Source organism: Parus major, chromosome 26, assembly GCF_001522545.3.
Source record: "Parus major isolate Abel chromosome 26, Parus_major1.1, whole genome shotgun sequence".
In the NCBI taxonomy this organism is placed as follows: domain Eukaryota; kingdom Metazoa; phylum Chordata; class Aves; order Passeriformes; family Paridae; genus Parus; species Parus major.
Genome location: NC_031795.1, coordinates 1454304 through 1467391, shown reverse-complemented (window position 1 = coordinate 1467391; position 13088 = coordinate 1454304). Strand labels below are relative to the sequence as shown.

At 59.3% G+C, this 13088-nt stretch overlaps 1 protein-coding gene across 1 annotated transcript in view; it reads left to right on the top strand.

Annotated features, from left to right (window-relative positions):
• Positions 1-13088, top strand: part of KIF21B (kinesin family member 21B) — a 24285-nt gene that overhangs the window by 7790 nt on the left and 3407 nt on the right. The window contains exons 11-30 of the mRNA XM_033519898.1: positions 430-511; positions 944-1061; positions 1342-1533; positions 2087-2286; positions 2426-2533; positions 2892-2960; positions 3342-3571; positions 3951-4098; positions 4197-4391; positions 5141-5242; positions 5358-5523; positions 5783-5843; positions 6111-6168; positions 6601-6806; positions 7252-7326; positions 7474-7587; positions 8211-8249; positions 10304-10440; positions 10693-10873; positions 12594-12758. Coding sequence (XP_033375789.1) covers positions 430-511; positions 944-1061; positions 1342-1533; positions 2087-2286; positions 2426-2533; positions 2892-2960; positions 3342-3571; positions 3951-4098; positions 4197-4391; positions 5141-5242; positions 5358-5523; positions 5783-5843; positions 6111-6168; positions 6601-6806; positions 7252-7326; positions 7474-7587; positions 8211-8249; positions 10304-10440; positions 10693-10873; positions 12594-12758 — 2646 coding nt within the window. The remainder of the gene's footprint in view (positions 1-429; positions 512-943; positions 1062-1341; positions 1534-2086; positions 2287-2425; positions 2534-2891; positions 2961-3341; positions 3572-3950; positions 4099-4196; positions 4392-5140; positions 5243-5357; positions 5524-5782; positions 5844-6110; positions 6169-6600; positions 6807-7251; positions 7327-7473; positions 7588-8210; positions 8250-10303; positions 10441-10692; positions 10874-12593; positions 12759-13088) is intronic.

The following is a 13088-nucleotide window of genomic DNA, read 5'->3' as shown; positions in this document are numbered from 1 at the left end:
GCTGTGTGTGGGGCTGTGTGTGGGGCTGTGTGTGGGGAAGGGGAGCTGTGTGTGGGGCTGTGTGCCGGGCTGTGGTGCCAAGGAAGGGGGGCTGTGTGTGGGGCTGTGTGTGGGGAAGGGGAGCTGTGTGTGGGGCTGTGTGCCGGGCTGTGGTGCCAAGGAAGGGGAGCTGTGTGTGGGGAAAGGGGGCTGTGTGCAGGGCTGTGGCACTGAGGATGCTGCTTCCCCCGTCTCTGCCACAGCCGGAGCCTGCACGCCTGGGTTCCCCTCCCTGTCCTGCCGTGCCCTGCCCGGCCCTGCCCTGGGTCTCCTTTTCACCCATCACCTAATTGCAGAGGCTGTTTCCCCCAGAGGGTCCAAAAGCAGGAGCAGAACCTGTTTGTGGCTTCTGTCATGCTGGGACTCACCAGCCCCTCTCTGTTCCCCCAGCCCGGAGAAGGAGGCGTTTAAGAAGCGGCAGAAACTGCAGCAGGACAATGGGGAGGAGACGGATGAGAACGAGGTGGAAGAGGTGAGTGGGCATCGTGCTGATGCTGGTGGGGTGTCTGGGTGTGGAGCACTGTAATTGCCACATGTGGGACAGGGACCAAGCCCAGCCTGGTGCTGAAGCAGACTGGGAGGGTTGTTCTGCTGAGGACTCTGTGCTGGAGCTGGATAACCCCCAGAGCAGAATGAGGAGTTTTTGGGGGCTTGGTTTCAATCAGCATAGATGAAGAGAGGTCAGGCTGCTCAGCTGGGAAGGGATGGATGCAAGAATGGGTGGGTCAAATTGCTGTTCCTCTCAACAGTACGTGCTGGGGGTCCAGAAATGGTGCTGCAGCCCCTGGGTGGGAGGCTGAGCCCCACCGGGGGGCTGGGGAGCATTGCTGTAGGGTGAGCTCAGGTGTGGAGGGGGAGAAGGACAGACCATCCTGCTGGCTGAGATTAGGCACTCATCTCTTAGGAGGAGGAAGAGCAGGATGAGAGCGGCTGTGAGGAGGAGGATGGGCGCGAGGATGAAGATGAGGACTCGGGCAGTGAAGAGAGCCTGGTGGACTCAGACTCGGATGCGGAGGAGAAGGGTAAAGTGGAGATCTGTGTGCAGCTGTGGGCATGGAGGGGCTCTTGCTGGTATCTGTGGTAGTGAGCTCTGCCCTTGGCAAGGCAGAGTTCACCGGAACACCCCGACCATGTCTGCTCTGTGGGGCTTGGAAGAGCCCCAGGGTTGCTGCAGTGCTCCTTGGGGTGCAGCAGTGTGGGTTCCCATCAGCTCCTCTGCCCTCTCCCTGTGCAGGGACTCGGTGGGGCCATGCAAGTGATGCTCCCCTTGCCTCCCAGCATGACTTTCTCCTCTGCCTCCAGCCGTGAATTTCCAGGCCGACCTGGCGGATCTGACCTGTGAGATTGAGATCAAGCAGAAGCTGATTGATGAGCTGGAGAACAGCCAGAGGCGTTTGCAGACCCTCAAGCACCAGTATGAGGAGAAGCTGATCCTACTGCAGAACAAGATTCGGGACACGCAGCTGGAGCGGGACCGGGTCCTGCAAAACCTCAGTGAGAACTGCCTCACCCATGGGTCCCATTCTGCCAGCCTCACAACCCACTTCCAGCTCAAGCCCAGCTAACTCTAAGTCAAAGCATCCACCCCTTGCTCTGGTAGAGCTTTGTCATCCCCCTGCCCCTACCTGAACCCCTGGTACCCCCAAGACTCTGCTTGTCTTGCCATGGGAGCAGCATCAGTCAGCTGCACAGCTCTGGACCCTGCTGGTGCTGGAGAAGGATGGTGAGGCAAAGCCTCTTCCAGCCTGGAGCACTGCTCCATGAGCTCTGGGGACCTCTGGGGAAACTGAGGGGCAAAAGTGGTGGGGCTGATCTCCAGGCTCAGGTAGAGCAGGGTCACCCATGTACGTGGCTGTGGTCTCAGGCTGCAGCTCTGCTCCAGCCACTGTGTCCACTCTGTGCTGAGCTCTTCCAGTGGGTATTCCCAGACAGACCCCAGTTCAGATGGGCTGAGGGGGGCTCTGATGGGATGGGGAGGGACACAGTGCTAGGGCACAGGAGGATGCCAGGGTGCGTGGTCACTGCGAGCCCTCTCCCCACCCACCAGGCACCATGGAGTGCTACACAGAGGAGAAAGCCAACAAGATCAAGGCAGACTATGAGAAGAGGCTGAAGGAGATGAACAGGGACCTGCAGAAGCTCCAGGCAGCCCAGAAGGAGCACGCTCGCCTGCTCAAGAACCAGTCCCGCTATGAGCGCGAGCTGCGGAAGCTGCAGGCAGAAGTGGCTGAGATGAAGAAGGCAAAGGTACCTGGATGTGCCAGGGCAGGGAGGAATCGCCTGGACGAGCCTGGCTCCCCCTCGGGGCAGTGTTTTCCACCCTGAGCACGTCTGCAGGGTGGGTGGGTGCCCCAGGGCAGTGGCACAGGCGGTCCCTCCGTTGCAGGTGGCTCTGATGAAGCAGATGCGGGAGGAGCAGCAGCGGCGGCGGCTGGCGGAGACCAAGAGGAACCGGGAGATCGCGCAGCTCAAGAAGGAGCAGCGCCGGCAGGAGGTGAGAGCCTGCCCTGCCACATGCTGCCAGGGGCCTGTGCAGGGCGCTGGGCTGGCTGGGGAGGTGGTGTTTGTCCTGCTCTGGTATGCCACATACCTCGAGCCAGTGAAGCTTGGTGAAGCCTCACTGGAGCCCACACAGTCCCAGCAGAGCATGGCTGGATGAACGGCTCCCAAAGGCTTCCCACAGCTCCTGCTGTAGTTGTGGGGGATGCTGTGGCAGGGGAGAATGTGCAGAGCCAGCTCCAGGCTGGGAGCCTGCTCGTTGTTAGAGTCAGGAGTGAGACTCTGCCAGAGTGGGACTGCAACCACCACTGGGCTGGACCTCAGGGGTATCCTTTTCTTTCTCACTCATGCAGTTCCAGATCAGGGCTCTGGAATCTCAGAAGCGACAGCAGGAAATTGTGCTGCGGAGGAAAACCCAGGAGGTGAGGAAAGGGGGTTTCCTCCACATAGCCCCCAGCTCCTATAGAGGTCTGGGCCCCAGTGCTTGGCTCAGAGAATTCCCATCCTTCAAACAGGGCTGGCTTTGGGAATGGAGCTCCCTAAAGGAAGGGAGGGGTTTTATGGCTCAGGAACCAGGTGGGAAATGGTTGTAGGCAGCAGCAGAGTTCCCCATCCTGAGCAGCAGAGCCTGGTGCCAGGGCTGGGCTATGAGGAGGAGAGAGGGAACCCCATGAGGCACCCCCTGGGCTTTGGGTCTATGGAGCTGCCGCTCTCAGGCCTGTGGGGACCTGGGGGTGATGCCAGGGGGTGTAGCTGGGTGGGGCTGCCCAGCTGACACCCTGTTCTGCCCTCTCTCCGGGCAGGTGTCTGCACTGCGCCGTCTGGCCAAGCCCATGTCGGAGCGGGTGGCGGGCAGGATGAGCCAGAAGCCGGCCATGCTGGACTCGGGCGCAGAGGTCTCGGCCAGCACCACCTCCTCCGAGCCCGAGTCCGGCGCTCGCTCCGTCTCCAGCATCGTGCGCCAGTGGAACAGGAAAATCAACAACTTTCTGGGAGACCCCTCGTCCTCCATTAATGGGGCTCGGCCTGCCAGGTCAGGACAGGGGCTGGGTGGTGGGGTGAGACATCCCAGGGACCCCCATGCCTGGCTTTGGGCTGGTGCAGAGGTTGAAGGGTGGCTTCTTTGTGACCCATATGAGATAGTGACCCTGTAATAAGCTGTGCTGGCAGAGTGTGGCTGTCACCTGGGCTTGAGCCCCAAGCTGGCCTTCCATGAGGATTAAATGCAGTGGCACAAACCCTGCTGGGCTCATCTCTTGTCCTGTTTTGCTAGGAGGAAATGGAAAAGTTGGGCAATGTGAAAACAACACGGACACATCCTGTTTCTGGCCACACATCTTCCTGGGGCAAGCCTAGCTCTCCAGCATGGTGTGGCCATCTGCCCATATACCTCTTCTTCCCCCTGGCTGTAGGAAGAAGTTCCCCAAGAAGGGGACAAGCCAGACCTTCAGCAAAGCCGCCCGCCTCAAGTGGCAGTCCCTGGAGCGGCGCATCTTCGACATTGTCATGCAGAGAATGACCATCATCAACCTAGAGGCAGACATGGAGAGGCTCATCAAGGTGGCTGTAGCACTGGGGACAGAGAGGGCTGGCAGGCAGGTGCAGGACAGGGAGATGGCTGTGTGGACAGTGCTAATCCCCCTTCTCTTTTCCCCCAGAAACGTGAGGAGCTGTCACTGCTGCAGGAGGCGTTGCTGGGCAAGCGGGCAAAGCTGCAGGCAGAGAGCCCCAAGGAGCAGAAGGGTCTGCAAGAGCTGAACGAGGAGATTGAGGTGCTGGGGGCCAACATTGACTATATCAATGACAGCATTTCAGACTGCCAGGCCACCATCATGCAGATTGAGGAGACCAAGGTAGGACTGGGTCAGCTGGCAGGGAGAAAATGAGAGCATCCCTCTGTGGAAAGAACAGCCAGCTGGGGCTGGGCTCTGGTCAGAGGACCCAGAGTCCTCTGAGCTGTCACTCTTGGTGGGGCTTCACCCACACAGTCACTTCTCATTAGGTGATTAATTATGGAGAGGAGTTCTGGCAGGTCCATGGGCAGGCTGCTGCTGTCCCACTGCCCTGGAATTGTAGGAAAGCTGTGGCCCCCATTTGGCCTTGGGGCTGATGGTCACTTGTCCCCATGGTTGCTTCATGTGCTGGAACCATCCCAGGAGGACTGGCTTTTTCCCAGCAAAAACCATGTAGGTCTTGTGTCCAGCTGTGATACTGGGCAGCTCCCAGCTCCCCTCAATGCCTGCAGCCTGAAATGGGGGCTGGGTGCTGTCCCTGGCTTGTCCCCAGCTGTCACCTGGATTAGCAGGGAAGAAGGGCTGCTGTTAGTTCACACTAGGTTTTGGGTTGTGGATTGGGTGAGCGTGGTGTCTGCTCAGTGTCTAGTTTTGTGAACCAGAATTCCTGTAGCAGTGCATAAGCCCTTCAGTCCCTGGGCTGGATGTCCCCAGTAGCCACTGGGCAGACTGGGGAGGGCAAGGTTGGACGGGGCAGTGCTTGCAGGATGATGGAAGTGCTGTGCTTGCCATGGAGACCCTTCCACCCATCCCACATCCAGCAGCAAAGCTACCCTGCTGCATCCAGCACTTGTCTCTCCACGTTTCAGGAGGAGCTGGACTCCACAGACACCTCGGTGGTGATCAGCTCCTGCTCCCTGGCCGAAGCCCGGCTGCTGCTGGACAACTTCCTGAAAGCCTCCATCGACAAGGTGTGGGGCCAGGCTGGGCTGGGCATGTGTGACAGGGCTTCCTCTGGGTGCCAGGGTGGGCACCTGGTGGCAAGGACGTGTGGCACCTGTCTGAGTGCCAGCATTTCTGCCCCAGGGGCTGCAGGTGGCCCAGAAGGAGGCCCAGATCCGCCTGCTGGAGGGGCGCCTGCGGCAGTCGGACGTGGCCAGCTCCTCGCAGAACCACGCTCTGCTGGACGCCCTGCGCGAGAAGGCAGAGTCACACCCCGAGCTGCAGGCCCTCATCCACAACGTCCAGCAAGGTGGGGCCTGAGGCAGGTGCACCTTCAGGCCAGGTGTGCTGCCTGTGCCCACCTGGACTGGTCCAGAAAGCACCTGGGGGTGCTGTGGCTGGGACCCCGCCCCAAGGGCCGTGTCGGGTGGGAGCTCCTGCCCTGGCCATGGGTGACAGGGACTGGGTGACCCCCCACACCTTCCTGGGCTGCTCCCTCTGCTGCAGGGCTCGGATGGGGCTGGGGACAGTGGGGTCCCCCCTGCTGATGCATTGTCTCCCTCTGACAGAGAATGGCTACACCAGCACGGACGAGGAAGTCTCAGAGTTCAGCCTGGCCTCAGATGGGAGGTGAGCTCCTTGCCTGAGGTGGCTGGGGCACAATGCCTGATGCCATTCATGGATGAACAAAGCCCCACCTGAGCTTTTCTGTGGTGCCTGGCCCTTGGTGGGGGGAGCAGGGTCTCTTGGACACGAGCGGGGAGTGAAGGCTTGGTCATTCCTTAGAGAAAGGGTGCTGGGGAGCAGAGGGTGACCCAAGGAGTCTGGTGGACCAGTGGCACCAGCTTCCTGAAGAGAGCTTCCTGAAGATCCATATTTACTCCTTTCTCCTTGCAGCATCTCCCAGTCCTTCACCATGAAGGGCTCAGCAAGCCAGGATGATTTCAAATTCAAGGTTAGTTGGCCTTTTTGTGTGGCCTGGTCACAGAGACTGGGAGGAGGAAGGGAGGGATGTTCAGTGATGCCTCAGGCCTCTACTCTGCAGTCTGAACCTTGGGGGGAACCAGGCTTGGCATAAGGTGGGATGGCTGCTCCCTGGATGGGCAGAACCAAGGTCTCCTGGTCCTGTCCTGAAGCACCAGAGGCTTGGGAAACACCCACCAGACCAGCCAGTACCTTCCAAATCTGAGTGGCACCGAGGATGTCCCGTGCAGGGCAGAGGTGGAGGGAACAGCAGCAGTACAGGCTGTTTGCCTGGAGAGCTGGCTGGGATGGACATCCAGTGGGATGAGGGGAAGCTGGTTTGTGGCCAGAGAGCACAAAGCCTTGCAGCCCACAGCGCTGGCTGCTCGTGCTGCCCGCCCCTCAGCCCCCTGCCCTGCTCTAGGGAGAGCCCAAGCTTTCGGGGCAGATGAAGGCGGTGTCAGCCGAGTGTCTGGGACCCACGCTGGACGTCTCCACCAAGAACATCACCAAGTCCTTGGCATCCCTCATGGAGATCAAAGAGGACAGGATTGGCTTCTCCATCCGAGACCCCTACTACAAGGAGAAGGTGTCACGCACCATCAGCCTGCCCACGCGAGGAAGCACCTTGTGAGCACGGGGTCACACTGTCAGGGCACTGGGCAGCTCGTGGGTCTGGGGGAAGCTGTGCCTGGCCTGTGGGGCTGCAGAGGGGTGAGGGGGAGCCCAGTCCTGCATCTGTCCATGCTTGGCTACAGCATGGCTACAGCTACAGTATCAGTTTCCTCAGCGGGGCTTGGAGAGCGTGCAGGAGGATGTTGGTATCCTTTGCAGATGGAGAGGAGGATACTTCAGGAGCAGGGAAAGAAGGGGGGTGCGAGGGTCCCCAGCTCCCTGCTCTGGGTTTTCAGCCTTTTGGAAGGTGTCTTGGGTTGCCAAAAGCCTCTGCACTCGTGGGCTGCCTCGAGAGTGTGACTCCAGCCCAATGTCGTTTGCTCTTCGGGGGGAGGACAAGGGTGTTGGCTGTGGAGGGGGCAGGGGCAGGCACCCACTCTGCTTTGTTCACTTGCTTCAGTCCCAGGCAGTCCCGGGGCTCGGACACTTCTCCTCTGACAAGGAGGAAATCCTATGACCGTGGGCAGCCTGCCAGGTGAGCTCAGGACAAACAGTGACACGGGCAGGGGAGGCTGCGTGGCCCAGAGCAGTGTGGAAGGGTTCTTCCTGGGCCCTGGTGTGCCAGCCAGGTGCCAGGTGAGCAGTTCCCAAGTCATGTGTCCCTCTGATCCTCTTGGCTCAGGCCTGCAGACATTGGCTTCACACCACCCTCGTCCCCACCCACCCGTCCGCGCAATGACCGCAACGTCTTCTCCCGTCTCACGAGCACCCAGAGCCAGGGATCTGCCTTGGACAAGTGAGTCCTGCTGGGGTGAGAGTGTCTGAGTGAGGGGACCCAGACCCAGGTAGCACACGGCATGTACCAGGTCCTGTGGGGGTATTTAGGAACCCCAGAGCTTGGATTGGCTCCAGCCAGTGTCCTGTCACCTCTTTACCTCCTGCTCCTCCCTGTGATGGAGCTGCCAGGCCAGCGCTGTGCTCCTGCCCACTGTGCCCCTCTGAGCCCACAGCCCTGGCCTCTGCCTGCAGACAGGGTGGTCCCAGACTTGGACCCCTGGAAAGGCGAGGGAGCAGGATGGGAGGAGATGAGGGCTCCAAGGAAGCTGATGGACCGGTATCCACCCACAAATGCTGCTCCAGGCTCTCCTGGCTGCAGGGCTGGTGCTGCTCTGGGCTCGGGTGTTGCTAGCAGCGCTGGTGTTCCCTGATGGAGACCTGCTGTCTGATCCTCACGTGCCCTCCTGCTCTTCTGCTCTGCCCTGGTTCTCCATGTGTGCTTCTCCTTCTCCCTCCCTCCACTCCTCCTCTCTGTCCTACACTGCCTTGGATGCAATAACAATCTTCCACCTCTTGACTCCACTGCTGCCTCCTCTAGTCTGGGTTTTCTCTCCCATAATCCTGCTAATTTTCTGCCCCTAGGTCTGATGACAGCGATTCCTCTGTCTCGGAGGTGCTGAGGTATAGACAACTTTCTATTTATTATCCCTTTCTCCGCTCCTCCTCCTCTCTGTCGGATGCCTGCTCTCCCTGTCCCTGCATGGTCAGCCTGCAGCTTGCTGCTCTACCCCCTCCCAGCCTGTGTGTCTGTCCCCTCCTGGCATGCCACCTCTGGTGCCTGATGCTGTCCCTCAGCTGCAAGTCCAAACTCTTCCTGCTTGGCTTAGTCCTTGCTGCCTGGTGCTGGGCTCACCAGTGGGTGCTGCAGGTTTGGGTTGGCAGCATGTTCTCCTCCGTCTCTGATGGTTTCTCACCAGCATGAGGCCACCACGTCCCCCCCATTCCACAGCTCTCCAGCAGGATGGTGAGGTGATGGGGAAAGGTGCTTGCTTTGTGCAAGCTTCTTCCAGGCACTTCTCTCAGGTTCACCTTGTGCCTGGTCGTGCTTCCCTGGTGCTGAGTTGGAAAAGGTCAGTCTGTTCCCTAAAGAAATCGAGTCAGATTGTGCTGCAGAGTCAGCCTTGGAGTTAAGGTTCTCCTGGGCTTCTCTCCCTGCATCCACCTGACCAGAGAGGTTTCCCAAAACAAGGGCCACGTTTCCCCTGTCCTTTAGGAACATTGCAGCCTTCCTGTGCCTAAAGGGGTTCTAACAAAGAGGGAGAGCAACTTTCTACGTGGCCAAATGGTGACAGGACAAGGGGGAACAGTTCAAAACTGAGAGAGGAGAGATTTGGACTAGATGTTAGGAAGAAATTCTTCCCTGTGAGGATGGTGAGGCCCTGGCACAGGGTGCCCAGAGAAGCTGTGGGTGTCCCATCCCTGGAAGTGTCCAAGGCCAGGTTGAATGGGGCTTGGAGCAACCTGGGCTAGTGGAAGGTGTCCCTGCCATGGCAGGGGGTGGAATGAGGTGGTGTCTGAAGTCCCTCTCAAGTCAAACCATTCCATGATTCCATGACCAGCGGTCCAGCACTCAGGTGTCCTCACTCTGCCTGTGCCCTGAGCTCCTGCAGCCCCATCACTGGGGAGGTGACAGCACACCAGTCTGAGCTGGGTCACCCTGGGCAGTTTGTAGTCAGGCAGTCCATGGAAGATGCCTCACCCTGCAGGACAGGGATTTCCCCTTGGGTTCAGTGTTGCTTTGAGACTGGTGGAAGCACTGGGGGTGAGGGGAAGGCTGCTGGCTTGACATTGCTAAGTGAAGAGCTGAGGAACATCATGTGCATGTGATTTCCAAACCCAAATTAATGAGCTTGTGCTTGTCCTCACCACTAATGCAAACCTTGCCCTTCTCTAGCCCCATGCATCAGTCTCCCTGCCTGTAAGAAGGAACCAGCACAGGCTGGGGTCTTGTGGCTGTGCTTGGTGGGCAGGCACAGCGGGGCCTGCCAGGGGTCACACATGGGAGGGTGAGGCTGGTGGTCCTCAGCACCCTGAGCATGTCTGAAGGGGAGGGGTTGGCAGATGATGTGTCCCCCAGGACAGACAGTAGTGTCCCTTGGAAGCTGGACTGGCAGGGGAAGGTGCTCTCCTGCCCACAGCCAGCAGTGGGTGCAGGAACAGCCATTCCAACAGGGATGTGGGGTGCAGGTGCTGGTGCTGCCCTTTGTCACCCTTGTGATGTGTGTAAAGGAGCGAGGCCCTGGCTCCAAACGTCACCAGCCAAAGGGTGACAGCCTCCAAGGGACAGGGGTGCTGATACTGGTACTCCAAATCATTATCCCAGCAGAGCTTCAGCTTCAGGCTGGACAGGGCACAAAATGGACCTCAGGGCCAACGAGCTGAGTCTCCTGAACTGTCCTGTCTGTGCTGCTGAGGCATGAGATGTTTGGGGAGAGAGCAGAGGTCACTGGGCAGCCTCCCCCTTTCCCTGTCTTGTGGCAGGGGCTGCCCACGGGGAGATTCCTGGGGTTTCACAGAGACCTCAGACATGCCACATTCAGGTGGGGGAGCCTGTCTCACTGCTGGGCAGTGGAGGGTGCTCGGTGTGAGGCATCTCATGTTCTTCCATGCCCTGGGACTGTGGGCACGGCGCCTCTCCAGCCCTGCACTGTACCTGTTCTCTCTCTCCTGTGAAGGGGCATCATCAACCCGGTGGGTGGCACCAAGAATGCCAGGACAGCCCCGCTGCAGTGTGTCTCGGTGGCAGAGGGACACACCAAGCCTGTGCTCTGCCTGGATGCCACCGATGAGCTGCTCTTCACTGGCTCCAAAGGTGGGTGATGGCCACAGGGGGCAGGGAGGACGCAGATGCTGTAGGAGCAGGTTGGCATTGGGAACATGGGAAGCGTTGGGCATTCCAGGGGTGGCCCCTTGTCCTTGAGCCCTGCCCTGCCCCTGTGCTGGGGCTGCCTGGCTCCTTTCCTCTGGCCCTGTGGCCGGGGGGAGATGCTCAGAAGGTCCCCAGGCCACCATGCCCTCGGAGGAGACACCCCCGACACTCTTGGGCATGTTCTTCCTCCCACAGACCGGAGCTGCAAAATGTGGAACCTGGTGACAGGCCAGGAAATCGCTTCTCTCAAGGGTCACCCCAACAATGTGGTTTCCATCAAGTACTGCAGCCACACGGGGCTGGTGTTCACCGTGTCCACGTCGTACATCAAAGTGTGGGACATCCGCGACTCGGCCCGCTGCATCCGCACCCTCACGTACGTGCAGCTTTGGGGGACCCAGGGCACTCTGGGCATCTCTGGCTTTGCAGAAACCATTTCCAGGACCTACAGGGGCTGAGGACATGGCCAGATACCAGCTCCTTTAGTGCCAGTTTGCAGTGCTGCTTCCTTAGGGAACAGGGAGATTCAGGAACAGGAGGGAACTCATGGGGACCTCCTGCAGCAAAGACTCAGGGTCATAAAATCATAGAATATGCTGAGTTGGAAGGGGCCCATCAGGATCATCAAGTCCATCTCCTTGCCCTGCACAGACACCCCAACAATCCCACCCAGTGTCTGGGAGCATTGTCCAAACAGTTCTTGAACTCAGACAGGCTCAGAGCTGTGCCCATTCCCTGGGGAGCCTGTTCAGTGTCCCAGCACCCTCTGGGGAAGAACCTTTTCCTGATATCCAGCCTAAATATCTCCCAGCTCAGCTCCAGCCATTCCTGTGAGTCCTGTCACTTGTCATGAGAGGGAACAGATCAGTACCTGGCCCTCTGCTGCCCCTCATGAGGACATTGAAGACCCCAGTGAGTCTCCCCTCGATCTCCTCTAGGGCTGAACAAACTGAGTGACCTCAGCTGCCCCTCAGGAGGCTCCAGACCTTTCACCATTCTCATGGCCCTCTTCATGAGACTTCCCCTCCAGACCTTTCACCATTCTCATGGCCCTCTTCATGAGACTTCCCCTCCAGACCTTTCACCATTCTCATGGCCCTCTTCATGAGACTTCCCCTCCAGACCTTTCACCATTCTCTTGGCCCTCTTTAGGATGCTCTCCAATGGCTTCATGTCCTTTTTACATTGTGATTCCCAAAACTGCACCAAGGACCAGAGGTGAAGCTGCCCCAGTGCAGAGCAGGGCACTGCTGTGCCTGGTGTGTCCCAGGACATGGATGTCCCTCCTGGCTGGGAGGGCACTGCTGACTCCCATTCACCTTTCCTTTGACCAGGATCCCCAGATCCCTTCCCACAGCTGCTCTCCAGCCTCTGTTCCCTACTGTACACACACAGCCAGGGTTGCTGTGCCCCAGGTTCAGCACTTGCCCTTTTTTAAGGGCCAGGAGCTTTGAAGAGATTTTGCAGCTGTGCTGGGGGTGGCCAGGAGAGCTGGCAGCTCCAGCAGGGGGACACAGCTCCAAACAGCTTAGTGGCTGGGTAAGTCACAGGCTCTTTAGGGGGAAACTTGGGTCTCTGTGAGGAGTTAGAGGACCAGAAAGGAGCGTGGAATAGACTGTAGCAGTGGCTGCCAGTCTGGAGGAGGACTCAAAGGTTAGAACAGTATGGTAGGTCAGAGTTACCCACTTGCTCTGGCACAGATCTCCTTTCTCCATCCAGCCTCAGCTCATCTGCCTTGGCCTGAAGGTGCTTCTGTCTTGGTCCAGAGGCCAAGTGCTTCCCTGTGCTGGATGCCAGCACCCACCAGCCCTTCCTGTGGGGAGCAGAGAGGAACGGGAGGAGAGCAGAGGGGCCCTCAGCTGGCAACCAGGGCGGGATGCTCTGGTCTTGCACAGACCCTGCATCCCTGGCTGCCTTTGCAGGCCGGGCCCTGGCCCATGGGACAAAGCTCTTGTTGGTGCCACTGTGGCCAGAAGGACAGGGGATACTTCCAGGGCCTTTCCTGACCCAGCTGTGCCAGCCTGGAGCCAGCAGCCCCCTGTGGCTCCTCAGTGGCTCTGCTCTCATCCTCCCACTTTGAACTCTCCTTCCTTTAGGTCTTCTGGGCAGGTGATGTCTGGGGATGCGTGTGCTGGGACCACCACCCGCACTGTCACCAGCGTGCAGGGGGAGCACCAGATCAACCAGATCGCCCTCAACCCCTCGGGCACCGCGCTCTACGCCGCTGCCGGCAACTCCGTCCGCGTCTGGGAGCTGAGCAGGTCAGGGGGCTGCTGGCCTGGCCAGCACATCCTGGGGGTGCCAGGTGGGCACCAGCTGCCCAGAGCAGCCTGAAATGATCCCCCTGGGGAAAATGGAAGCCTTTTTCACAGTGGAAGTTGCCTGGAATTAGGATTTTCAGGACTTTTTCCTGATCCCAGGGGTGATGAGCTGTGTGGGGGGGTGGGGGGTTTGTGCTCTGGGCAGAGCTGAGCAGAAGGGAAAAGACAAGTGGGATGAGCAGGGCCCTGGTTTTGCCTTTTCCTCCTGCCTGCCCAGTGGGCACTGGGCTCTGAACCCTGTGTTACCGCCTGGGCTCTGCAGCCAGATGT